The following is a 26607-nucleotide window of genomic DNA, read 5'->3' as shown; positions in this document are numbered from 1 at the left end:
GTTAGTTTTGGGGGGGGGGGGGGGGGGGCGGGGGGGTCTTGCCTTTTACTATGTTCAACCATACACTCCATAATAGATTTATTTTGTTTATGTCCAATCAAGCGTTACTTGCATTAGGATTAGGTTAGGATTGCATTTTTGTACCTGTTGACCAAGGCAGCTGCTCCTGCAGGTCCCCTGACCAGACAGCTCACCTGAGCAGACACAGCTCACCCGACCAGACAGCTCACCTGAGCAGACACAGCTCACCCGACCAGACACAGCTCACCTGAGCAGACACAGCTCACCTGAGCAGACACAGCTCACCCGACCAGACACAGCTCACCTGAGCAGACACAGCTCACCGGACCAGACACAGCTCACCCGACCAGACACAGCTCACCCGACCAGACACAGCTCACCGACCAGACACAGCTCATCCGACCAGACACAGCTCACCCGACCAGACAGCTCACCCGAGCAGACACAGCTCACCTGAGCAGACACAGCTCACCCGACCAGACACAGCTCACCCGACCAGACAGCTCACCCGAGCAGTCACAGCTCACCTGAGCAGACACAGCTCACCCGAGCAGACACAGCTCACCCGAGCAGACACAGCTCACCCGACCAGACACAGCTCACCCGACCAGACACAGCTCACCCGACCAGACACAGCTCACCCGACCAGACACAGCTCACCCGAGCAGACACAGCTCACCCGACCAGACACAGCTCACCTGAGCAGACACAACTCACCTGACCAGACACGGCTCACCTGACCAGACACAGCTCACCTGACCAGACACAGCTCACCTGAGCCCCACTTGGCTCCCACACACCTCCCACCGCCTCAGACGCTTCTATTCGTGTCCAGGTGGATCAGTAGCAGGCTAGCACAGACAACACAGCCAGGAGACCGGAAATGAGCTGTCTCCTGCTCTCCTCATTCCTGACTCAACACTCATCGCTGCTCACTAACCGAGCTAAGGTCGTTCTGTAGGAAGTCCTCTGTTCTGGACAGCGCTCTCGTCTCCTGCCTGTGTCTCGCTGAGGAACAAGGTGGACATTTCCTACCCATCAATGATAATGACTTTCTCACTTCTGGGGTTAGCTGTCGGGTTTCGCTGTATAGGACTTTTGTGTACGATGTGTTGAAATTCAAATTGTTCTCTAGACTTGAATATGACTTTGGATCGGGGTTGGTATTGTTGTTTGTTTGTTGATGTTTGTTGGAGTTTAAAGCACAAGATGTGATGGAGCTGGTTCTGTACAGAACCCCGGGTCCTGCAACTCTCTCTCTCTCTCTGAGCCTTTTCTAGAGACTATCAGAAGAACATGGACCCCACTGTCTGGTTCAGAAGCTGGTTCTTGTCTTGATTTTGATTCTGCTGCTGGTTCCTTTCATCGTTTATGGTTCTGTTCCGTTTCAGGTTCAGACCGGCAGCAATAAGGCTGATGGACAGAACCTGGAGGAGCTACAGGAGAGGCAGGCTTCTCCCCCACTCTCCTCTCCTCCCCCCCGCTCTCCCTCCACTCTCCTCTCCTCCCCCCCTCTCCCCTCCACTCTCCTCCCTCCACTCTCCTCTCCTCCCCCCCTCTCTCCCTCCACTCTCCTCCCCCCCTCTCCTCCCCCCCTCTCTCACTCTCCTCTCCTCCCCCCCTCTCTCCCTCCACTCTCCTCTCCTCCCCCCCTCTCCTCTCCTCCCCCCCTCTCTCACTCTCCTCTCCTCCCCCCCTCTCCTCTCCTCCCCCCCTCTCTCCCTCCACTCTCCTCTCCTCCCCCCTCTCTCACTCTCCTCTCCTCCCCCCCTCTCCTCTCCTCCCCCCCTCTCTCACTCTCCTCTCCTCCCCCCCTCTCTCACTCTCCTCTCCTCCCCCCCTCTCTCACTCTCCTCTCCTCCCCCCCTCTCTCACTCTCCTCTCCTCCCCCCCTCTCTCCCTCCACTCTCCTCCCCCCCTCTCCTCCCCCCCTCCCCCCCTCTCCTCTCCTCCCCCCCTCTCTCCCTCCACTCTCCTCTCCTCCCCCCCTCTCTCCCTCTCCTCTCCTCCCCCCCTCTCCTCTCCTCCCCCCCTCTCCTCTCCTCCCCCCCTCTCTCTCTCCTTCCCCCCTCTCCCCCCTTTCCTCTCCTCTCCTCCTCCCCTCTCCTCTCCTCCCGTCTCTCTCTCCCTCTCCTCCCCTCTCCTGGGTGTCTGTATTCCTGGTAAACTCCGTTGTTGGATGATCCAATAATTAGGGTTGTCTTTTTTCCATGACCGTTTAGGACAACTGGGACAGTTGCTTAGCATGTTCTTGGCGTGTTCTTTTGACCACAACATGCTGTTGTTACTGTAGTATTGGCCTTGTTGGAACACAAGGTGGCACTAAAGTCTGCTTTATTAAACTGAACATGTTCTCCTTATGCCAAGGTGACTTACTTGATTTTCTGGGGTTGATGATGATTAAATAGTATATTGTATGTCTGATGATGGTGACTTTGGCATCCGCTTGTCACGTAGCACAAACCTGTGCCCTAAACATTCTAGAGTCAAAGAAAAAATCACATTTTGTAAAAATGACTATAACAATAAAAACTAATGGTTTCCACAGGGTATGTGCCAAAATTGTGGTGTGTGGTGGGTTGGGTGTATGTGTGGGTGTGTGTGTTGTGAATTAGGTGTGTGTGTGTGTGTGTGTGTGTGGTGGGTTGTGTTTAGGGGGTTTGGTGTGTGTATGGTGGGTTAGAGAGGTGTGTATGTGGTGGGTTAGAGGAGGTGTGTATGTGGTGGGTTAGAGGAGGTGTGTATATGGTGGGTTAGAGGGTGTGTGTATATGGTGGGTTAGAGGGTGTGTGTGTGTGATGGGTTAGAGGGTGTGTGTGTGTGATGGGTTAGAGGGTGTGTGTGTGTGATGGGTTAGAGGGTGTGTGTGTGTGATGGGTTAGAGGGTGTGTGTGTGTATGTGGCAGGTTAGGTATCACTCGGGGTGTGCTTCATTTTCACCTTCTGACATCCTGCCAGGGTGGAGCATCTCAACATGAACCCAGACGAGGACCACAGCAGACAGTCCAGGCGAGTCTCTTCCTCTGCTCTCTCTACTGTTCCACTTCTCTCTCCTTTCTCCATTCCCTTTCCCCTCTTTCACTCCCCTCTTCTTCCTCCCCCTCCCTTCTCTTCTCTTCCCCTTACACGTGGGAGGCGTGTTGAGCATGCCAGTGTGATCCTGTGTTACAGCAGTGTGGGGAGCCTCCATCAGATCATTAGAGAGAAGCACAAAGCTCAGCTTCCCCCGCTATTGAGGTCAGACACAAAGCCCTACACAGGACCCTCCACAATACCTGACACACACACTACCTGCCTCTATCCCCAGGAAGCAGTTTGGGGTGTGTGTGTGTCTCATGGAGCAGTGTGTGTGTGTCTCATGGAGCAGTGTGTGTGTGTCTCATGGAGCAGTGTGTGTGTGTCTTGCAGGAAGCTGTGTGTCTGAAAGAGCCGTGTGTGTGTGTGTGTGTCGCAGCTGCAGCGGAGCAGAGCGAGGCCAGGTCCAGTTGGACGCCCCTGTAGAGGAGAACTATCTGTCACCCTGTCTACTGGAGGTGGGGAGGGAGGGGAAAACTGTCACACTATGCTGGAGGGGGATGGAGGGTAGGTGGAGGAGGAAGGAGGTAGTGGAGAGGGAGATGAGGGGTGGGGGGGTGGGAGAGGTGAGGTCAGAATGAAAATAAGATGGAGTGGAAAGGTACAGTATGATTAGAGGAAGACCTGACGCCTTGTGTGAGAGGTCACCATGGATACACTTCCGGCCTCAGGTGAAGCATGGTATGAGAAGGAAGCGTTAAGAGAGCGTGTGTGGGTAGAGATGAAAATAAATACAAACATTGCAGCTATAATTTGCTGGTTTGAGTGTAGGTTACTTGGACTAGCTACAAACTAACTAACTTGCAACCTAGTGGACCTGTAAAGTGAAGACTAGCCAGTGACCGAATGTGACTTAAACCTTAATTCCAATGTTTGTTTTTTACAAGGTCATATTTTATTAATATTAAAGTGTGAATACAACGCTGCGGAGTGTGGATGGATGGGAGGAGGGAGAGAAAGGTGGGCTAATGTGTGGCGGTTGGCAGGCATCATTAGATCACAGAAGGGTGAAAGAAGAAAATTAGGTGTCTGATGTTCTGCATGACGATCTGAATACAAATCAAGTATTTTCTCTCTCTCTCCACACACACACACACACCAAGCACCTTTTTAGCGCACTTGTAAATAACATTGGAATGTGAATACAAAGTGTGACATTATCGTGATGAGGCCCGTAACAGCGGAGTAGCTAGCCTAGGAGCCCATTACAGATTGTAACACCAGCCTCCGGTTCTCTTTGCACCAGTGTTATTTTTGACATGGTGCTGTTAGAAGTAGCGTGTGTGTGAGACGCCACAAAATGTATTTGCTCATCTATCGCTCCCCCATGTGTCCACAATTGGTAGTGTGTCGAGACTGTGGAAAAGTGGAGAAGAAAAATGGCGACTTAATTGAGTGCACTGTCAACTGCTTGCAGGCGTTTGTAAGATAGCTAACGAATTGTCAACAAAGTTCAAGGATAATACCTCCGGCACTGACTAGAATTTCTTTTTTCTACCTTTTTGGCCTCAGAGTAAGTCAATATTCGTTCTACGTTAATGATAGTTTGTCTAGCTAGTTAGTTAGTTAGTTAGCATTCGACGCACTGACTAGTATGCTGAGCATGCTGAGAGCGTGTCAGAGGCTGTGGAAGTTCTGTATGGAGTTAAACTGGAGTAATTAGGCCTACTTTAAGATAGAGACCAACCTACGTTTCAAGAGTTGTTTATACAGATGATACTTTAATTTTTATGTGTAGGCTATATAAATATGAGGACGTAACACGTGTTATCAATCTGGGGTCTCTTATGTTACGGTGTGCCCGCCAGGGACCATGTCCAGACTGTGTGTGGTGTGCGGGGGCTCGAAAGGTATCGGGAGAGCTGTGTCTCGCCTGCTGGCAGAGAGGGGCTTCCGAGTAGTCGTGCTGTCCAGGAACCAGGACGCGGGGCAGGCCACCGTTACATCGCTGAAAGGAGGTCGGTACCGACCGTATGTTAAAGGGCTTTGCTCAACTATAATTGCGCAACGCCTACAGGTGAAATGAGGGATTAATCAGTGGAGTTGTAATTCACATTATTCATGTGACGGGTTAGTCTGACCTCTCCTGTTCCAGCTGACCACCTGGCGTTCAGTTGTGATGTTTCCCAAGAACAGGAAGTGCAGAAGACGTTTGAGAATATCCAGAAGACCTGTGGAAACATCTCCTACCTCGTCAATGCTGCTGGAATCAACAAGTAGTGTGTGTGTGTGTGCGCGTGTGTGTGCGTGCGTGTACTTATGGTTTACTTAAGACAATAACAGACTTCCATGTTGATTTTGTGTAATGTGTGTATATCTGCGTGTGTGTGTTCAGGGACAGTCTGCTACTGCGGGCCAGGCCAGAGGACATGGTGTCTGTCCTCCACACCAACCTGCTCGGCAGCATGTTGACCAGCAGGGCGGCGCTCAGGAGCATGCTGAGGGCTCAGGGGGGCGCCATCGTCAACATAGGTACACAGCCGCCTCACCCGGGGCCTGACAGCTGCCATCAGGGTTAGAGGTAGCCCCTTCCTACATGTTGTGTGTGAGATCATGTCCACCTGCAACACAAGTCTCCTAACCTACCACACACTAATACATCTATCAAAGTGTTCGTAATATGTCCACTAGGTGGCGGTAGAGATCCATTGGAGAGAAAAATCCAGTCGATTTTATCCAAAGCGATTACTTGTGTGTGTGTGTGTGCAGGCTCGGTGGTGGGGTTGAAGGGGAACTCTGGACAGTGTGTGTACAGCGCCAGCAAGGCAGGACTGGAGGGCTTCACACGATCTCTGGCCAAAGAGGTCGCGTCTCGTAACGTCCGTGTCAATCTCCTGGCCCCAGGTACGGCTACCCCTTCTCTCTTTCTCCTTCCTTCTCTACTCCTTCTCCTCTGTTCTGTCTGTTTTCAGGGGTCTGCTCTGACTGCTCCTGTGTTGTTTCACCCCCCCCCCCCCCCCCCCTCCCTCAGGATTCATCCGTACCGACATGACTGCGGGGCTGAATGAGGAGGAGGGCGCTCGATCGATCCCCCTGGGCCGCCTTGGGGAGCCGGAGGAGGTGGCCCAGGCTGTGCTTTTCCTGTTGCTGTCTCCCTACGTCACAGGACAGGTGCTGGCGGTGGACGGGGGCCTGCAGCTGGCCATGTAGCACACAAGCCACAGAGAGGACCTGTGCCTTTCCAGGCTGGAGCAGGGGACACCAGGATGGCTGGTGCACAGAGGGCCTGCTGGGGAGCCCACAGCCCTGTTGGTCCCTGGTTGGTGTGGAGGAGGACTCTTGAACCGGCCAGTGTGCTACAAAATGGCCGTAAGTTTTCTGAAAATGCACCACACTGTTGTCATGTAGTCATGATGTAAAAAGCAACATTGTTGGATAATAGAAATGGTCCAGGTTCATTTTATGGTTTGAAGTCATTCATGGCTTCTACAAAGCGCATGTTACATTTTTTGCATTGAATTGAAATGTATTTTTGCAGTGGGGTAGTGAGTGTTAAGGGGTGGGAATCTTTTGGTACCTCACGATTTGATTCTTGGGGTCACAATCGATTCAATATATGCTTATGTTTAATGTTCATATAAAAACAAATGTGAACTACAAAATCGCTTTTTTAAATTTGAATCTGAAGACTGAATCGCGATTCATATGAATCGATTTTTTTCCCCCACCCCCTAGTGCTAAGTCAAAATAAATATGCTTAATGTTAAAATGAACCTTCTCTCTGCCTCCATGACTAGTAGCCATCAATTCTCTCTGTGTGTTTCTACTGTCCGTATCCTGCCTCTCGTCCATGCTGAGTCACTGTGTCCTGCTCAGCCCAGGGGGCGTGTCCTAGTTTGAGTGACAGGCCGTGGTGAGCAGACTCCAGAATGTCTGGCCGCCGGGAGCCGTCTTTGATCAGCAGATTTAATGCTGTTAGTCTTTCCAAGACTAGGAGGTTCTCTGGCTGACCAGAGCTGCTTGGGTTTCAGCCCCCCACTCCTCCCCTCCCTCGGTCTCTCTGTGGGGGTGAGGGATCAGCCTGCAGTGTGTGTGTCGCAGGGTCATGCTCTGTACACACATCTCAGCTCCTGTGATGTCATCTGTTCTCCCCTCTGGTTCCCCTCCACGCCACTGACATCACTTCCTGTACGCGTTAGGCGTCCCTGACAGTCCTGCGTCAGCCTCCGTTGCCTCGTGTGTTGGGGAGAGGTAGTGGGGGAGGTTTTCACTCCCAGCACTGGATGAAGCTGGGACTCTTTCCTCAGCAGTAACTTACTCACACGCTTCCAGATGTTTATATTTTATTATCATTCATAAACTAACACAGTGTCAATAGATTCATATACAGGCACAGATTGGCAAAGAAAATAAGAACATTGTAGCCAAGACCATCGCCCGACAGAGAGAGAGGCCCATGTTGGTGAAACAGAGAAAGGCGACATGGTAATATACAGCTCACTTTCCTACCTAAAACGTTAAACTTAAACGTTGTAACTGGTTAAACACTGAATAATGGAAGCATAAAAAGTTGTACTTATGTTAACCGATTTGTAATTTGGCACTGTATAAGTGGTGTATAATAGCATGCACAGACGGGTGATCTTAACAGGTCTTAACAAGTGATTGTTTAAGGACATGTATACTTTGTTCCTAAGCAGGATATTTAATGCAGGGTTATATGTGAGACATCAAACTGATCTTGTGTGTCGTTTTGTCCCTAGAACCTGGATCCATCTTCATCATACAACACCTGGTGTGATCAGGACGTGGAGACAGAAACACCCTACATCAACAACAACCTTCCATCCGTCCTGAGTCATCCTGAAACACTTCCTGCCTCATCATCGCTCTCATTGGACCACACCCGACCCCTACTAATCTCTACTTCCCGTTGCCTTACTATACCGTCGCTTTCCACCAATCAGGTGAGGACACCCACCCACATTCCATCTCACATACAAGACTCCAAACAGCTTCAACTTTCAAAGTCTTTTTTTTTTTACTCAAAATCAGCAAGAAAAGAATATAAGGGCCGGCCTTGTGAAATATCAATCAGTAATGATAATACTCTATAGCTACAGTACAGTGGGACAATGCTGATGTCTAAGATAGTATGCCCCTCCCCTCCCTGCTGCCCCAACGCCCTGGGCTCCCTCCCCTCCCTGCTGCACCCCACCCTCCTCCTGGGATGTCTGAGGGGGGGTACTTCTACATTTACATACAGTATATTATGCATATGGTGGGAGATTAAAATGGCACCTTTTAACATGCAAAATAATGCTACTGTTTTCAGCATGAGGGCGGTGTTCGCTGATCCTCTGAGGAATCTCAGGCACTTCGGCGGGGACGAGGACAGCCAGTCTTCAGCACGATGCGCCCGCCCAGAGGGCTGAGTTCAGCTCCTCAGGACTGGCAGATGATGAGGAGGCTTGGGGATACCTACTGAGATATCAAAAGGGAAGGGTGACAGACAGGACTACATTTCCCATCAGTCATCTGGTACATGTGGCCATTATTATGAATCCCTTGGGTGATGGGAGTTGTAGTTCCTGTCCCCTGCATGGTTTTAGGTGGACAGGTGAGGGGGTCAGTTCTCAGGGTTGGTGTATTGCACCCCCCCTCCGTTAAGCTCTACAGGTCGTCGCTCTCCACCAGTCCTCCCGGCTGCAGGGGGGAGGAGTCGGGGAAGAAGGGGGTGGAGTCAGGGAAGAAGGCAGCCTTCACGTCCAGGCCTCTCTCAGTCAGCGCGGCGTAGCGACTGGTGGACGGACGCACCCTCTTAGGCTTTGGTAGGTTTGGCTGCTGCCACTGGGCTGGGGGGGGGAGAAACAATTGACATTATTATAATTGTGTATTTGTTTTGTTTTTGTTTAAGGCGATGACGACGACTCACCATGGACGTCGAGACGTGCAGTGCTCGAGACGATCCCAGCTTCGTTCTTGGCAGACACAGTGTACCAGCCTGCATCCTCCTTCATGGCCGGCTGGATGATCATGCACAGGTAGCCACATTTGTCCTGGTGCATGCTGGGGACAGGAGTTTACACAACACGGTCAAAAAAAGGTGTACCGGAGCTTAAAGCCCTAGAGTGAACAAGGGACATGGGACCCAGACGTACCTGACCCTGTCCGTGCTGTGGGTGAACGACTCGTTCTCTCTCTTCCAGAAGATCTGGGGGTAGGGCGTCCCCGACACGCGGCACTCCAGGCGTACGGGGTAGCCCTCAGCCACGCCCGTGTTCTGCAGCTTCTCAATGAACGTGGGGGCCTTGTGCATCTCCTTGGCTGGGGGGAGGGGGTTAGGGTCACTATGGTAACAATATACGTGCGTGTGTGTGTATAGACAGTGTTTGTGTTTACCATACCTGCAACAATGAGTTCCAGGTTGAAAGAGTTCTGTCCAGCCCGGTTAGTAGCGATGCAGGTGTAGATCCCAGCGTCGCGACTGGTCACCGACTCGATGACCAGTGAGTGGACACCGTTTTCCCTCACCAGCATCTTGTGGGCGGAGTCAGGGCGGATTGTCTGGCCATTCAGCTGCCAGATGAGGTCTGGGGTGGGCAGGCCACTCACCTGTAGGGGGCAGAGCTTAGCAATCAGGTACACAGGTCACGTGACTTTTGTTTGTGCGAGGGTGTCTGGTGGAATGCATGTTCTCATGGGAATGGGTTACCCTGTGAAAGAACCGGTCTCTCCCAGCACCCACGGAAACATTACACCTGTGTGTGTGTGTGTGTGTACTCAGTAACAGCAACAGCCGTAATTATCAGGCACTGTTCTGCTTCAATGAACTTCCCAGATTAGGGAACATTTTTGGCATGGAACATTTGAAAACAAAAAGAGGGAGTAGTAGGAATAAAGATGGTCTAAAAATACGACTGACATTCAGTTAGTGGAGACTGTCTGCTTGTCTGTGTGAGTGGAGAAGGAGACAGTCTTTTTATAGTGAGTCAGTTCCCTGTATGGTGCTGCACTGGTTTAACAGCCTCCTGTAACATAGCTTTCTTCTGTTGACAGACAGAAGGAAAGGAGACGGGCGGAGCCGGGATAGAGAGACAGAAGGAAAGGAGAGAACCAAGAAGAAAAGAGGGGGAGAAGCAAGAAAAACGAGGCAGAAAAGATAATTGCGGAGTGAGAAACGGATCCGTCTTAATCCAGGACAAGTGAAACCCTCCTCCTCCTCCCTCTAAGATATCCATCACACTGGGGTCAAACACTCCGCCTCCCTCGTCCTCTATAGAACCAGGAATGTACTGGGAGAACACACAAGGATGAGGAAGATGACGGCGGATGTGCAGGAGGGGAGGAGCCTATGGTTGGGGTCGGGGTCTAGGATGATGGGAAGGGGGCTATGGTTGGGGGTGGGGTCTAGGATGATGGGAAGGGGGCTATGGTTGGGGGCGGGGCATCACCTTGCAGTCCATGCGGCACAGTTTCCCCTCCTGAACGATGAGGTCGCCAGGAGCCTGCAGGAAGTGAGGGCGGAAGTGGCGTTCCTGGATGTTCTCATTCTCATCTCCACTGTCCCGGGACCTGGACCTGGGTCTGGAGGGGGGAGGGACGGCGATGCAGAGAGAGGCACAGAGAAAGAGACAGAAGAGGTATCAAGGGAGTGGTAGAGGGAGAGAGAGAGAGAGGGATGGAAAGAGATAAGTGTTAACAAAGTTCACCAGGTTTCCCCTGGGTTCCTGTGTGAGCGAGGTCACAACCTCAAGGCGCTACCTGCTCTATCACAACAATGACATCATCCCTGCTCTGCTCCAGAGGAGAACACAGACCTGAGGGGGGAGGGGGGGAGGTAAAGAGAGAGAGAGAGAAAGGCTGGGCTCTGATGGAAGGGAGAGAGGAGGGAGAAGTAAAGAGGGCCCTGATGGATATCTTAAAGAGCTGCAGTCACACTAATCAGATAGGGGCCCTTATCTACCCTGGGAAGGACTCATGGACTACTCTGTGTGAGGGTTCGAAATAATGCCTCTCCTGAACTCTGGTGGCTGGTGTAGTCTTTGTCTATAATGCTTCAACAACTGTTTTATGTGCCGAGTTTGTGCAAATAAAATACATTCAAATGACCACCAAGCCTGATTCAAGGTGTTTTCGGATGCATGATGTTGTACAGTAGTAGACCAGCATAGCTACAGTGCTGTAAGAGTCCAATCTGTCTTTCAATCTGTGTGTCTAATCTATCCATCCAACTCGTGTTGGAGCCCAGAGGTTGTAAACAGGAAGAACAAATATATATCAGTACGATTGACAACTAATCTGTTGGTTACAAGGGTTACACCCTTGGCCTGTGTTGTCTCTGATAAATCCCAGAGGAGTTCCATATGACCTCACCTGCGAATGTGACCAGGTGTGGACCGCTGGCTCCGCCCCCTCTGGTTCACTGCCTGCACCATCATCCTGCCAGTACAGCTGATCCGCCCCTAGGGGGGACAGAGAGAGAAAGAAAGGTTTGAATTAAAGGAAGTTGGACAGGCTGTAATGTACCTAACCTTGTGACCCTGGTAAAGCTGTAAGGACTTCCTGTCTCCTGGCGCCAGCTTCCTGTCCTGACTGTCATCACTCCTCTTATTCTGCTAGGGACGGCTGCCAACACACTACATCCTGCTCTGTGTGTGCGTTATGTGGGTATTGTGTTACTGTGTTTCTACTGTGGGCGGTGTGTTGGTGTATTCTATGTACAGTGTGTGTGTGTGTGTGTGTATTCTATGTACAGTGTGTGTGTGTGTATTCTATGTACAGTGTGTGTGTGTGTGTGTATTCTATGTACAGTGTGTGTGTGTGCCTCACCAGGGGGTTTCCAGCCATGATGGTGTAGTTGCCGTCGTCGTCCAGCGAGGCACTGGCGGTGTGCAGGGAGCACGTTCCGTCCGCCTCTCGGCTGATACGGTAGTGCTCGCTCATCTTAGAGATCTGCTTCCCGTCCTTGAACCAGTACACCTTCACACACACACACACACACATCACTACCTGGTCACACATTCCTACCTGTGCAGGTGTGTGTGTGTGTTATTTATTCCACACCATCACCCGTTTGACCTCTGACCTTGGGCTTGGGATCTCCTGTGACCTTGCAGGAGAAGGTGACGGGCATGCCCTCGAACAGCTTGTAGTGTTTGAGCTTGTGCAGGAAGCAGGGCGCCCCCCCCTGGTCTGGAGGCTGGTCGTCATGCTCCACGTCGTCGTCAGACTCCTCCACTGGAGAACGCTCCAGACGGAACTCTATCTCGCTGATCAGACGCTGCTCGAAGCTGGACACCTTGTACTCCTGCAGGGGGGGGGGGGGGGAAGGGGTGGTATGAGGGGAGGAGGAGGTGAGGAGACATACCTGGTATTCACACAGGATTCTATCTCCTAGAACAGATCCAGTCCAGACGTAACACAAGATGATCATTCATTCTGAACAAGAAAGCACATTCCACCAACAAGCTTCCCCCCCTACAGCTCCCCCTCACCACCCCTGCTCTCCTTCTCAATCTCTCTTTCCTGTTCCCTCTCCATCTCTCCTCTCTCTCTCCCTGCCCTCCTCTCTCTCCAGATAGGAGCAGGGTCCTATCCTGGGCCAGAGGATCACCCTCAGGCCTGCTGCTGGTGATGAACATGCAGACAGGAACACCACTTCCTCACACTGCCTGTCAATCAAGCATTCAGCTGTCAAGGTGCTGACTGGCTAGTGGCGGCCGATCTGTGACCATGGCGATAGGTTAGGACAGGAGTGGAGACCACACACAGGGAGAAAGAGGAGGAAGGGAAGGAGGGTACATAGAAGGGGAGAAGGAGAAAGAGAAAGGAAAGAGAGAGGATGATAATATGAAATAACCTTTTGTGGGACAGATTCTATATCAGGAGATCGGCTGCCCTGTAAAGAGATAGAAGAACAAGGAGGTGATGTCTGCTGCTGGGAGACATCAGGAGAACACACTGATGTGTGTGTGTGAGACGTGTTCCCCGACAAGCCTGTGTGTGGTATCATCATCATCATGGGTACACACTTTCTGTTAACTATTACAGGCACAATAATGTCCCAGACAGGCTAACAAGCTGACAGGCTAACATGCTAAAAGCTAGCATGCCAACAGGCCAACAGGCCAACATGTTAAAAGCTAGCATGCTAACTGTCTATAAGGCTGGAAGGTTAAAATGCTAACAGGCCAAGATGCCAGTCCCGGAACCAATCTCTTTTTCATGACTTCCAGTATTACAACGTTTACTACCGGTTGCTAATGTACAACATACCATAGTGTGTGTGTACCTACCTGTGTGTGTGTGTGTGTGTGTGTACCTGTGTGCCAGGCTCATCGTCTCCCTCCTGGCTCAGGACAGTGGCAGCGTTGTCTGCTCCCAGCAGCCTGCGAGCCATCTTCTCCTCGTACGTTAGCCTCTGCAGAGCATTCAGCTGTTAGCTGGGTTAGTGTGTCAGTCCGCCGCCCCGCACACACACACACTTTGTATCCACTATACGCACTCTAATAGCACCATCCTAGCTGTGTACTAGTACTAACCTCTAGTGCCAACTCTATTCTAGTTGTGGACTCGTACTATCTATTTTAGTATACTTGATCCAATTCTGTTCTGGCTGTGTACCAGCACAGTGTTTCTGGTAGCAGGTCCAGGTTGATGAGTGTAGTGTTGGTTAATTGAGTGTTAAACCTCTGTTACTGGCTGCACACTGGCTGTTCCCTGGGAAACAGTGCTTCCCCCTACATGCACGCGCGCACACACACACACACACACACACAGACACACACCTGTTGTCCGTTGCTCATGCGCTCCTCCTTGAAGCGCAGCTTCCTCTCCAGGTCCTGGATGACGGCGTCCTTGGAGCCCTGGATGTCGGAGTCTGACGCCAGGCGAGGGGTCCTGGGGGTGGGCCGGCGGGGCATGGCCCTGGAGAAACCCCGGAGAACATGGGAGAGCGTTAATGAGGTCACAACATGGGATTGAGATCGACCATCCCTCTCTCTGTGGTTGTGGTGGGGACTTTCGGGCACGTCGCTCCTCCACTCTCTTTGTCTCTGTTTCTCTCTCTTACTGTCTCGTTCTCTATCAGTCCTCCACTCTCTTTTTCTATTGCTGTTGGTCCTCTGTCTTTTTCTGTCTCTCTTTCGCGCTCTCTCTCTCTCTTATCAGGACATTCCAGGCGTTGTCCTGTAATCTTCCCTCTCGGGGGAGGAAGGACAGAGAGAGAGAGTGGAGGACTGATAAAGAGAGAGAACGAGAGCAATAAAGACAGAGAGAGAGATACAGAATTCCCCTCTATGACATCAGGAACCAGAGAATGACCCCCACCACAGCTCCTGGTGTGGGGAGGAGGAGGAGGCCTGGAACCCGAGCTTGGCTGGAAACCCTAAAACCAAACTGTTTCTGACAGCAAGCCTTCTTTAGAGACAGTATATTTTTGCAGCATATGATGAGGCGAACACTGAACGCCCACGTGCACACACACGTGCGCAAACCTTAGCAGGACCCTCGTGGTCTGGGCGGAGTGTGTCTCTCTGTGTGTGTGTTTAGTGGCGAGCAAGAGAGCTGTAAACACGCTGTGTAAGAATGTAAACATGTCATCTTCTACCTCAGAACCCAGCCTCAGGCAAAGAGCGGAGGGAGGAAGAGGGGGAGAGAGAGAAGGAGAAAGAGAGGGGGGGAGAGAGAGAGAGAAAGGGAGTATGTGTGCATCTGTGTGATGTTGCGTGTCGTCCAGTGTGTGTGTGTGTTGTCCGGGGTACTCACACAGTCCCATTGCCTTTGGGCAGCCCCAGAGCATTGACCATAGGGGAGGCAGGGGAAGAGGTAGGGGAGGGCAGGACAGAGGAGAGGAAGCTGGAGGCTGGGGATTGGGGGGTGGAGGAGGAGAAGGAGGAGGAGAGGATGGGCGGGGGAGGTGGGGGAGGCGGGGGAGGGAAGTCTTGGCCGGGGCCGGAGGGGGAGGACAAGGTGCTGGGGCTGAGGAAGGGGGGAGGAGGAGGGGGGAAGGAGGGAGAGGAGGGGGAGTCCTGGCTGTTGGTCTTACTGAAGGGGGGAGGCTGGAAGGGGGGGAGGGAGACCTTACTAAAGGGCTTGTGTGAGGCAGAGGGGGAGAGGGGGGGAGGAGAGCGTGGAGGAAGGAGAGGACTGGGTGTTGAACGCCCCAGAGGCCCCCGCCGGGCCCTGGGCAGCGATGAACTGCTTGGGGCGGGCGTAGTTGAAGGTGCTGGTCTGCATGGCGCTGCTTTCCAGCTCCTGGAAGGAGGGAGGAGGGGGGAGAGGAGGAGATGGAGGTGGGATTTCCTGCGGAGGGGGAGGGACTTCCTGCTGTTCTTCCTGCTGCTGCTGCTGCAGGAGCCAATCGGCTGCTTCCTGCTGTTCTAGAAGGATCTGGTCCTGGAGGTGCTTCAGCTGGGCAGCGTTCCTGAGGGGGGCAGGTAAGGGGGAGGGGGGAGAAGCACCAGTTATTTAACAGAAAGTCAGAGAGAACATCAGACATATGAAACATATAGAAACATCTGGTTGTGTTCAAGCTGCCATGCTGGAGCAGGCAGGGACCCTCTCTCTCTCTCTCTCTCTCAGACACACACACACGCACCATGCTGGCCCCCCCTGACCTGCAGTCAACACTGGACAGAGCTGGAACCGGCAGGGACACACGCACATACATGTCCAATGACAGAGACGACACATCCAAACTGACAGACCCCACCCAGATGTACTTCAGGGCTTGCACAAACACACAGGGGAGAGGTAATTGTCCCCCCACCCCAAGGTCTCCAATCAGCACATAGCAGACATACCCAGACAAACCTCTGCATCCTCTCTGGCCCCTTCACTTACACTCTCATACGGAGGCACTGCACACACACACACACACACTGGTCATGCTGGGTTTGGGGGCAGATAAAGCTGCCACAAACTGACACACACCACGCTGCAGGACAGGCAGGAATGCAGCTGGAATCTATTCAAGCAATGATACAAAGCTGCTGTCATCTAGCTCGCCAACCTAGGATACGTGTGTGTTCGTGATTGTGGCAATTGTGTGTGTGTGTGTGTGTGTGGGGGGGGGGGGGGGGGGGGGTGAGGGAACTGCAGTGTTGGCAGCACGGACTGATATCCTATCAGCGTTCCACACTGACGTGTTAAAAGTTCTGCTTGTCAACATCACGTCAAACTCCAAGAGAGAGAGAGGCTATAACGAGACGAAGCTGACCAGAGCGGCCATGTTGCTCTCCTGTCGTTATGACGACAGCGGGGTGACGCCCTGTCTGTTTGGGGGGGGGGGGGGGGTCTGAAATGTGTTGGTGCTGGGTAGTGACCGTAGGACTGGAGAGCAGGCTAGCCAGATCTTCACAGACTCTTTGTCCGTCTCTCTCCCTTCTCTTCTTTGCTCCTCTCGTTCTCTCTCTCCTCTCTTTCATCTCGGCAGCATGGGCTCTTCCTCGTCTTTCTTCTGGGCTCCATGGTCTTTCTCTCCTTCTCTTTCTCTCTCGCTCTCTGTGGGCATGGCTTGCCCTCAGAATCAATCCTCTAAATCTCTTCCAGATGTTGAATAATCAGTTTTTTTTTCTATTTTTCATTTCATAGTCCAGGAGAATAAGCCTCTCATCCACAACCTCCCCCCCCCCTCCTCCTCCCCCCCCCCCATCCTCTGCTCCTCTTCTCCTCCCCCCCACCTCCTCCCCCTTCTCTCCCAACAGGTCAAATCAAGGTAAAGAACATTAAACAGCAGTCAGTGAGAGCCCCGGGACCACTGCTCATCCTGGCCAATCACACGCTCCCCCACAAGACAGGAAGTCCCAGGTCCTAACTCTCCAGTCCTCCAGGCCTAGCCTCCAGACCCCCAGCTCCAGACTCCTTGTTTGGCCGTGTTCTCCTCAGACAGCAGTGTGACACTCAGCCAGAGAGCAAACGTGCTTCATTTCCTCAGCGCTTTGTCATCCTCACTCTCTCCCTCCCCCTGGTTTGGCCCTCCCTCTCCTCTCATTTACTGTAAACATGTGATCCATTTAGCAGATGTTTTGATCCAAAAGGACATATGAATGCATGTAGAAAGTAAAGATCCAGTATCAGACTTGGGTCGTCTTAACCTATCCTGTGTTTCATTTCCTCCTGCTAAAGTGTCTACCAGCCTGATCACTGTACATCACAGTTAGCTAATACTGGACTTCCTCAAACAAAGTCTGAATTAATGTTTCAATCTCCTCTTCTGGGCTTCTCCTGTGTGTGTACGTGTGTGTGTGTGTGTGTGTGTGTGTGTGTGTGTGTGTGTGAGTGAGTGGGGGGAATGTTAGCCAGCTGTAACTGACATCATCTGGTTGCCTTAAAAGGTGCTCTTTCTTTAAATGGAACTCCTACTTCCAAACAAACATCCATTCATCATCACACACCCCAAACAACTCCGGCCTCCCCCCCCTCCCTCTCCTCTCTCTCTCTTCTGATCTGTTTCTCTACCCCCCCTCCTCTCTCTGCATGGTCAGATATACAGTTGTTCCACCTGACTAGAGGACAGTGACTCATGTCTCCCCTGGCCTTCTTCCCCAGCTCCTCCATGGATGTGTGTCCTGCTGACCTGCCGGCCTGTCAGGCCGCTTCATCGACAACATTTCCTCAGCTCTGCTCCAGAAACCCTCGCTGCCTCCATGGCTGTCAGCTAAAAGGTTGCAGAGTGACGTGCAGCTGTCTCAGCGGTGGTTCGGTCCTGGTAACGCTCTGACTCAAGGAGGGGGCCAGGGGACAAGCAGCGGCTGGTGTAGGGTAAGAAGTCATTTCCGTTCAATCATTGACTGAGGGTTGATAAGAGAAGGACGTTGTGAATATCGATAAGAAATATTCAAGGACTCTGGGAGGATCTCATAGTCACATGACTGAATCCTGAATCCAGTGAAAGTGACTGCCGGCTCTGTTGGAGGGGGGGGAGATACAGAAACTCTACTATGGACTGTGCTTCCCCTCCCTTTATCCCTCTCTATCTCCAACTCTTTTTCTGTCCCTTTCTTCCTCTCCCTCACTCTCCTTCACTCTCACTCTCTCTTTCTTGCGGTCCAATGAGGCCTAGCAGAGAGGGAGCCGTCCTGCTGTCGCCATGCCAACGGCCCGCTGTTTTCCAGCGCCACAAAGTAGCCAGCTGGCTCCCAGAGTTGAGTGACATCGTACCAGAGTCCAACTGTAACAGTGTAATACCACAAATATCTCTCTCTCTCTCCTCCGTCTCCTTCCATCTTTCCCTCCGTTCAGTGGTATAAATAGTCAGAGGAGTTCATGTGGTTTCTTTCCTCTCAAACTGGCTGGCTGGTTTACTGGCTGCTTAACTGACTGGTTGGCTGGCTGGTGTAGGAGACCAGGTGTGTAGGGGACTGGATAGAGAGCATGAGGACCACAGGTTTCAATCTCCTCTGCCAACACTGACAGGAAGGACAGGAAATTGTTGAGGGTAAATAAACATTAATGAGGTAAACAACAAAAGAACACTTCCTACTGCGTGCGTGTCAATAAAGGAAAACAGTAATACAGCTGCTATTGGTCTTCTAATTTGAACAACAGGATAGACACGGTACCGAAGAGAGGGAGAGAGGTAAGGAGGACGGAGGGAGAGTTGAGGGAGAGAGGTAAGGAGGACAGAGGGAGAGTTGAGGGAGAGAGGTAAGGAGGACGGAGGGAGAGTTGAGGGAGAGAGGTAAGGAGGACGGAGGGAGAGTTGAGGGAGAGAGGTAAGGAGGACGGAGGGAGAGTTGAGGGAGAGAGGAAGGAGGACGGAGGGAGAGTTGAGGGAGAGAGGTAAGGAAGACGGAGGGAGAGTTGAGGGAGAGAGGTAAGGAGGACGGAGGGAGGAGAGGGAGAGAGGTAAGGAGGACGGAGGGAGGAGAGGGAGAGAGGTAAGGAGGACGGAGGGAGGAGAGGGAGAGAGGTAAGGAGGACGGAGGGAGAGTTGAGGGAGAGAGGTAAGGAGGACGGAGGGAGGAGAGGGAGAGAGGTAAGGAGGACGGAGGGAGAGTTGAGGGAGAGAGGTAAGGAGGACGGAGGGAGGAGAGGGAGAGAGGTAAGGAGGACGGAGGGAGGAGAGGGAGAGAGGTAAGGAGGACAGAGGGAGAGTTGAGGGAGCGAGGTAAGGGGCGAGTGGAAGAGAGGCAGGCCAGCCAGTGTGCACATGGAGAGAATGCTGGCGCACATAAGGCACAGAACGTCTGTGGTCTTGTCAACCATGAGTGACTGATAACCCAGCCACCTCACACAGCTCCACCCCCACGCCCGCTAAACAAACACTGCCGCTACCGTGGAAACACACAACCCACACAGCCAATCAATCAGAGCAGTGGGGGCTAGCTCCATCCCCTGCCTGAGAGCACCTGGCTCCAGCTCTCCTCACCTATTTCCACGGTAACCACACCCAGGACGTCATCCTTACTATGTGTCAACCTGCAGTTGAATGAATTGCTGGCTGACTGAATGACTGACACTAGCAGGTTGACTAGCTGACTGACTGGCTGGCTGGCTGGTTGGCTGGCCTGTTGGCTGACAGATTGTTCTATCTAATGAGGGATGCTTATTTGTTGATTCCCCGGTCAGCACTGTTCATGTTTGACACAATCTTAGTTGAGAGGAAGAGATTAATTTATCAGCACCGCTCAGTTAAACCACTAACACACACACAATCGTTGAACTGGTGTTTAGAATAACAGAGCAACACACATTGAAGGTGTTGTTACTGCAGTGTGAGTACATACACTGACCTGACCCCCGTGAACATGAGGCATACAGTAGCCTCTCTCTCTCTCACACACACACACTGCACCTCTCTCCTTTTTCATCAATGGGATTCAGAAAGTCTCGGAGCAACGTGTACCATGCAGAACAGAGCAGCCTACAGTATCTGAAACATACATGGTCTGTCTCTCTTGTGTTAGAGACACTCCTCCACCTCTTCTCTGTCTCTCTGTCTCTCTCTCTTTCTCCTCCACCTCCTCTGTCTGAATCCTCTCTCTCCCCCACCACCTCCTCTCTCTCTCTCCTCCACCTCCTCCATTCTCTTGGACAGACTCCTGGCTTTGTTCTGCTAATTCCCAAACCTCCTTTCAACAACATGCCCCCCCTACCCTCCCTCTCTCCACCACCGCTCCCCCCCCCCCCCCCGACCCCCACCTCTCTCCCCCCCCCCCCCCACCCAGCTCTAATTGCTCACCACATAAAACAGGACCAGACTGTTTTCTTTTCCTTCTCTTTAAAAGCAGCCCAGAGCGAGTCTTATTCCACCCAGAGCAGCTCCCCTCTGGAACCCCCCCCCCCCTCTCTCTCTCTCTCTCTCTCTCTCTCTCTTTCTCACTCTCATCTCTTACCCTCTACTCCCCTCCTCTCTCTCCGTTTTCTCTCTCTGTGTCTCTCTTCCATTTCTTTCTCTGCCTCCACCCAGTACCGCTCACACAAAACTCTTTCACCTTTCTCCCTTCCTCCCTCCGTCTGCCCAGTGAGTGGAGTGTTTTTCTCTATAGCAGGAATGCCAAAGACATTCTTCTATGGATCGGAATGGGAAAGACATTGCTATCAAACAGGATTAGCAGCAGGGGTGAAACAGGAGGAGAGAGAGAGACAGAGAGAGAGACACAGAGAGAGAGAGAGAGAGAGAGACACACACAGAGAGACACACAGAGAGAGAGAGAGAGAGAGAGAGAGAGAGAGAGAGAGAGAGAGAGAGAGAGACAGAGAGAGAGAGAGAGAGAGACAGAGACAGAGACAAAGACAGAGAGAAAGCGAGAGGGTTGAAACAGTAGTGAAAGTACCAGCCAAAGTTGCCATCGCCGGTCTCACCTAACAGACTCTATTGTGTTAGCTAATCCACCAGAGACACCAGGAGAGACAACCAATCCCACTACCTACACAACACAACACACAAAACCGGACTGCTGACACACCAACAACACCACACTAGCTGCAATCCTAAGACTTTCAACTTTCCCCTTTCTCCCTCTTTCTCTCCTCTCTTCACTCTCTCCTTCCCCATTTCTCCCTTTCTCTCCTCTCTCTCTCTCTCTCTCTCTCTCTCTCTCTCTCTCTCTCCTGTCTCTCTCTCTCTCTCCCCCAGAGCCTCCAGTGAGTGAACATCTATCTCCAGCCCTACTGTTCAGACTGCTGCTGCCTCACATGCTTATAACATTAACTTGCGTTGAGTTGGCCCAGCTCACTGACAGAGAGAAAGCCTTCTTCCCTCTCCATCCATCCTTTGTCCTCTTCCTCACTCAATCCTTCTCAGTTACACCAGTTACAGTTCAACAGCCGAGTTGAAGGCTATATCAAAGAGATCACATTCGTACCGTTTGTCAAACGACATCGAACACAGTCCGTTATTAGGTACCGTTGGGACTAGTGAAAAGTCATTCTCCAGAGTTAGTCGTAGTTATAGTTTGTTAGACTTTGCTCATTTTCGCAAACTATCTCCACAAACTGTCATGCAGCGTTTTAAGTAACGTTGACAAAAGTTTTACTGTTAGTATACTAACCAACTAATCCCATGAGAAACTGTACCTTCAGATTAGCGGAGATCCAGGGAGATTAATGTTGTCTCAGGTATTCCTTGTAAGAGTGTGTATGTGTTTGTACGAGTGTGTGTGCAGGTAAGGTATTTATACAGCGGGCAGCCAGACGGTGACAGACGCTCTCGCTTACTGGTTGCATGAGTCTGTCTGCAACGGTCTCAGCTCCGCCCCTTCACAATAAAAGTCGCTGCCTTGCTCGGAGAAAGTGCTTCACAATAAAATCCCCAGCCTTGCGCTGAAAATCTATTTTCTAAATAAAAGCCTGACTTTTACAAAAAAAAGGTGAAAGCTTTGATGCAGAAACAGCCTTGATTTCAGAGTGAGGGTAGAACTGTGACAGCAACCCACTGCTCCTCAGTTAGGGAGAGAAATTGAAAGAGGAGGTGATAGACTTTATGAGAGGAGAAGACAGAAATTGAGAAAATAATTGCGGGGAAGAAAATTTGACATGGAAAGACACAGAGGGGAAAGCGAGTGACAGCGAGAAAAAGAGAGAGCGATAGAGAGAGAAAAAGCAGGGCAGGCCTCATGTCTCCCCCTCTCCTGAAGGCCGTCTGACGGAGGAGCAGAACACACCAGGCTGTGATGTCATACACAACCTGTAATTACTGTCACTCCATCCGCCAGCCAGGAAGCTGTCTGTCAGTCTGGTTTAGAACCCAGAACACACTCACCTACATCCACACACACACACCTCTAAATACACTCCACACACATTATCTACCTACATCCATCCATCCATCCATCCACACACACACATTTCACATACCCAACACAGATCAAGGCCAATATGTGGACTAAGGTTCTAATCAGGGTTGATTGACTTCATGTGGAAACAATGTGATTCCCTGAACGTGTTATACATACCACAACTCTTTCTTTCTCCTTCTCTGTCTCTCCCTCTCTCTCTCTCTCTAGAGACACAATCTGTCCCACCAGGGGACCAGCAAGACGGGCTTGTTTCCATGCTGTCAACTCACAAGTAAAGCACACTCTCAGAATATCACACTATAAAACACTCACTCAGTACCTCTGTCCCTGCTCTCTCTCTCTCTCTCTCTCTCTCACTCTCTCTCTCTCTCTCTCTCTCTCTCTCTCTCTCTCTCTCTCTCTCTCTCTCTCTCTCTCTCTCTCTCTCTCTCTCTCTCTCTCCCTCTCCCTCTCCCTCTCCCTCTCCCTCTCCCTCTCCCTCTCCCTCTCCCTCTCCCTCTCCCTCTCCCTCTCCCTCTCCCTCTCCCTCTCTCTCTCTCTCTCTCTCTCTCTCCCCTCTGGTATTCTAAGGGTCAGCTGCAGCTCCCTTATAAGGAATCCTTCTCCATTCCTCCAAGGTCACTCTAACCAATCCTGTTAGACCGTCGACTGCCTCAGCCAATCCTGCGGCTCCCCATGTCCTTATAAGGACGTTCCCTCTCTGGGTCTGGCTGCCACTCTTCACCTCTCTGCTCCCTCTCTCGTTCCTGCTCCCTCTTTTCTCTCTCATTCTCTTCTGCGCGATTTCTCTCTCTCCTGCCCTCTCTCTCTCCTGTCGTCTCTCTCTCTCCTGCCCTCTCTCTCTCCATCTCCAGCGTGTTCTCCCACCTTCATGAACCCAATACCTCTCCTCTTCCTCTTCCTCTCCCTCCTCCTCTTCCTCTCCCTCCTGGAAAGGTACAGTTAGTACCCTGTTAGAGAGTGCAGCAGTACCACCTCATAAACACAAACCCTGCTGGGACAACAGGGCCTCTGACTCACAACACCGGTATGTGTGTGTGTGTGTGTGACCAGGCCAACACACCAGTACCGCAGATCTGGCCTGAACACAAAACAACCATAGATACAACACAATCATGACCACAGAGCCCAGGCAAATACACATGTGTGTGAAAATAAATGTGTGTGTGTCTGCATATGATGTTGGCACAAAGTGGTTGATTTGGGTCAGAAGTGGCCTTGGTTTGTTTTAGTGGACCACTGCTACCCTGACAACGTCGTCCCCGGCAACCAGCCAGGGCAGGAGGGGGATCAGCATCTTAATCTGTCTGGTATGACCGCTACGCTGCTTACGGCTGGACAATACACACACACACACACAGTGTGAGTTACATTCAGACAGGCTGTTGTTTTAAGCTCCTGCATGTTCTCGATAGCAGTCCCTCAGTTATGATGTGTGTATGAGTATGTGAGTGTGTGTGTGTGTGTGAGTGTGTGTATGTGTGTGCGTCAGGAATGGGAGTTCCCGGATATCATGAGGCAAGCTGCCAGATGTTGGGGTTGTGACCTTAATCACGTACATTTTCTGCCGGCATTCTGACACCTATACTGTAGTGACCCTTGACCTCCGGTTGTTGCTTCCTGTCAATCTGCCATGTAGCTCATGTAACCACACCCCCCGCTTCCTGGAACCCCCCCCCCCACAGGTTGAACATATAAAGGATGAGACACATGTATCGATTACCCATGAGCCTTTGGGTATTTTATGGGAGCACATGCCTTGCCAAATGTTACTAAATATCCCTCATGTGTTTACAGGAATGCAGCCTCCCTGTGTGTGATGAGTCAGTGTGTGGTCTTTCTGGGTGGAGGGGGTGGGGGATGGAGATGGTGAGGGTGGAGGGGGGGGGGTGGAGATAGTGAGGGGGGGTGACAGGGCTGGTCTGATACAGGAAGGATGACCACAGCTGTCTCACCCTGATCACACGCCCTGATGACCACAGCTGTCTCCGAGGAACAACCACCAGAACCAACTTCCTCTCCGCCATGGCGACAACCACATGACACACTCCTAGCCAGTCAGAAACCAGTTCCGAAGCAGAAAGAGAGTGCAGATTTCCCTTACGCAGGCAGTGTGTCGTAACCTGTTTCAAACCAAAACAATTCTTGGGAAACGCCACACCAAGCTGGCAGCAGTATTCATCAATACACAGGAAAAGGGATCCCTCACTGTCATCTCTCACAGCACACACACACACTCGGACAGTGGATTTATGCTCTCCAGGTGTTATTGCTCCAGTGTGATATGATTATTTACATGGTCACGCGTGTCCCTTCAAGCCCCTGGTGAGCTCTCCCCCACAGCGCAGCTCATAAATCCACCCACACACACACACACACACACACACACACACACACGCTGACACAGCAGCAGCCCAATGAGCTCACACTGATATGGTAGAGTCTATCTCTATGATTAAGGACCGTGGCAGTTCTAACCCCTGAACTCTTCTCAACTCCTCCAGATTGTGTTCCTCCCTAACTCAATAACTTCTCTAGTGTAGACCACAGGAACCAGAGCAGAGCACAGGGGGAACACACACACACACCACCAGCCACGCAACCCATGTGACCCGAGGTCGTAGGTCACAAATGGTGGTGGCCGCCGCTCGGCCTGTCAGCCGTTCAAGTCAGCAAGAACATAAACAGCCTAACCAGCACAGCAATGACCCCTAATAACCCTTAATAACCCTTAATAACCCTTAATGACCCCTAATGGCACAGGCTGCCATTACTGGCTGATTACAGTGAAGTGTGTGAGGAAGGCAGACAGGCGGGGCAGACAGGGGTCATGCGAGGGTCACCCATGCAAAGCTCACCCCTCACCCACCCACCTACCCCGCCAAGCAAGGAGCTGAATGTGTCCGGTATTGGACACTGTCCCTCAGGCAGGACAGAGAGGCGCTCCAACCACCCCCTAGCCACCCCCACCAGACAGACAGATGTTTACCTGCCATGTTGTAGTTCCTCCGCTCTACTCTCCTCTCTGCAAGCACAGAGAGGACACACAGTTAAGATACAGAGGACCCAGCACAGACCTTCAACACCCATCTGGAACAAACACAGACCTTCAACACCCATCTGGACCAAACACAGACCTTCAACACCCATCTGGACCAAACACAGACCTTCAACACCCATCTGGAACAAACACAGACCTTCAACACCCATCTGGACCAAACACAGACCTTCAAAACCCATCTGGAACAAACACAGACCTTCAACATCATCTGGACAAACACAGACCTTCAACACCCATCTGGACAAACACAGACCTTCAACACCCATCTGGACAAACACAGACCTTCAACATCATCTGGACCAAACACAGATCTTCAACGCCCATCTGGACAAACACAGACCTTCAACATCATCTGGACGAACACAGACCTTCAACACCCATCTGGACAAACACAGACCTTCAACACCCATCTGGACAAACACAGACCTTCAACATTATCTGGACCAAACACAGATCTTCAACGCCCATCTGGACAAACACAGACCTTCAACATCATCTGGACCAAACACAGACCTTCAACATCATCTGGACCAAACACAGACCTTCAACATTATCTGGACCAAACACAGACCTTCAATACCCATTTGGACCAAACACAGACCTTCGACACCATCTGGACCAAACACAGACCTTCAACATCATCTGGACCAAACACAGACCTTCAACATCATCTGGACCAAACACAGACCTTCAACACCCATCTGGACCAAACACAGACCTTCAACACCATCTGGACCAAACACAGACCTTCAACACCCATCTGGACCAAACACAGACCTTCAACACCCATCTGGACAAACACAGACCTTCAACATCATCTGGACCAAACACAGATCTTCAACGCCCATCTGGACAAACACAGACCTTCAACATCATCTGGACGAACACAGACCTTCAACACCCATCTGGACAAACACAGACCTTCAACACCCATCTGGACAAACACAGACCTTCAACATTATCTGGACCAAACACAGATCTTCAACGCCCATCTGGACAAACACAGACCTTCAACATCATCTGGACCAAACACAGACCTTCAACATCATCTGGACCAAACACAGACCTTCAACATTATCTGGACCAAACACAGACCTTCAATACCCATTTGGACCAAACACAGACCTTCGACACCATCTGGACCAAACACAGACCTTCAACATCATCTGGACCAAACACAGACCTTCAACATCATCTGGACCAAACACAGACCTTCAACACCCATCTGGACCAAACACAGACCTTCAACACCATCTGGACCAA

The 26607-nt window shown here is 51.5% G+C and overlaps 2 protein-coding genes and 1 long non-coding RNA gene across 4 annotated transcripts in view; 2 read left to right on the top strand and 1 right to left on the bottom strand.

Moving 5' to 3' along the window:
• The first annotated feature begins 4441 nt into the window (after positions 1 to 4441).
• Positions 4442 to 7853, top strand: cbr4 (carbonyl reductase 4). 2 transcript variants are annotated; one of them, XM_047036755.1, is made up of 7 exons: positions 4442 to 4609; positions 4905 to 5054; positions 5192 to 5312; positions 5432 to 5610; positions 5806 to 5940; positions 6068 to 7521; positions 7800 to 7853. In XM_047036755.1, the coding sequence occupies exons 2-6, from the start codon at positions 4910 to 4912 to the stop codon at positions 6244 to 6246; spliced, it is 759 nt and encodes a 252-aa protein (XP_046892711.1). In that variant the 5' UTR covers positions 4442 to 4609; positions 4905 to 4909; the 3' UTR covers positions 6247 to 7521; positions 7800 to 7853. The 2 variants fall into 2 exon arrangements, with proteins under 2 accessions (XP_046892711.1, XP_046892712.1); XM_047036756.1 differs by having other exon boundaries at positions 4443 to 4609; positions 5432 to 5568.
• Positions 7581 to 26607, bottom strand: part of palld (palladin, cytoskeletal associated protein) — a 37931-nt gene continuing 18904 nt past the window's right edge. The window contains 14 exon segments of the mRNA XM_047036754.1: positions 7581 to 8891; positions 8972 to 9105; positions 9198 to 9363; positions 9444 to 9651; positions 10491 to 10623; positions 11413 to 11501; positions 11869 to 12018; positions 12125 to 12346; positions 12899 to 12937; positions 13361 to 13459; positions 13827 to 13965; positions 14806 to 15168; positions 15170 to 15463; positions 25273 to 25308. Of these exon segments, the coding sequence (XP_046892710.1) occupies positions 8710 to 8891; positions 8972 to 9105; positions 9198 to 9363; positions 9444 to 9651; positions 10491 to 10623; positions 11413 to 11501; positions 11869 to 12018; positions 12125 to 12346; positions 12899 to 12937; positions 13361 to 13459; positions 13827 to 13965; positions 14806 to 15168; positions 15170 to 15463; positions 25273 to 25308 (2254 nt within the window). The 3' untranslated portion in view covers positions 7581 to 8709.
• Positions 8760 to 10442, top strand: LOC124478508. The gene is made up of 3 exons (XR_006957245.1): positions 8760 to 8867; positions 8954 to 9080; positions 10096 to 10442. It is a non-coding gene; the product is annotated as an uncharacterized LOC124478508 (long non-coding RNA).

Source organism: Hypomesus transpacificus, chromosome 16, assembly GCF_021917145.1.
Source record: "Hypomesus transpacificus isolate Combined female chromosome 16, fHypTra1, whole genome shotgun sequence".
NCBI lineage: Eukaryota > Metazoa > Chordata > Actinopteri > Osmeriformes > Osmeridae > Hypomesus > Hypomesus transpacificus.
This window is presented reverse-complemented; position numbering and strand designations above follow the sequence as displayed.

Excerpts from the sequence above, each read along its gene's own strand:
- cbr4 (XM_047036755.1), top strand. The coding sequence starts at position 4,910 with ATGTCCAGACTGTGTGTGGTGTGCGGGGGCTCGAAAGGTATCGGGAGA. Across the intron at positions 5,055-5,191 it reads CGTTACATCGCTGAAAGGAG|CTGACCACCTGGCGTTCAGT; the intron begins GTCGGTACCGAC and ends CTCCTGTTCCAG. Across the intron at positions 5,611-5,805 it reads GCCTGACAGCTGCCATCAGG|GCTCGGTGGTGGGGTTGAAG; the intron begins GTTAGAGGTAGC and ends GTGTGTGTGCAG.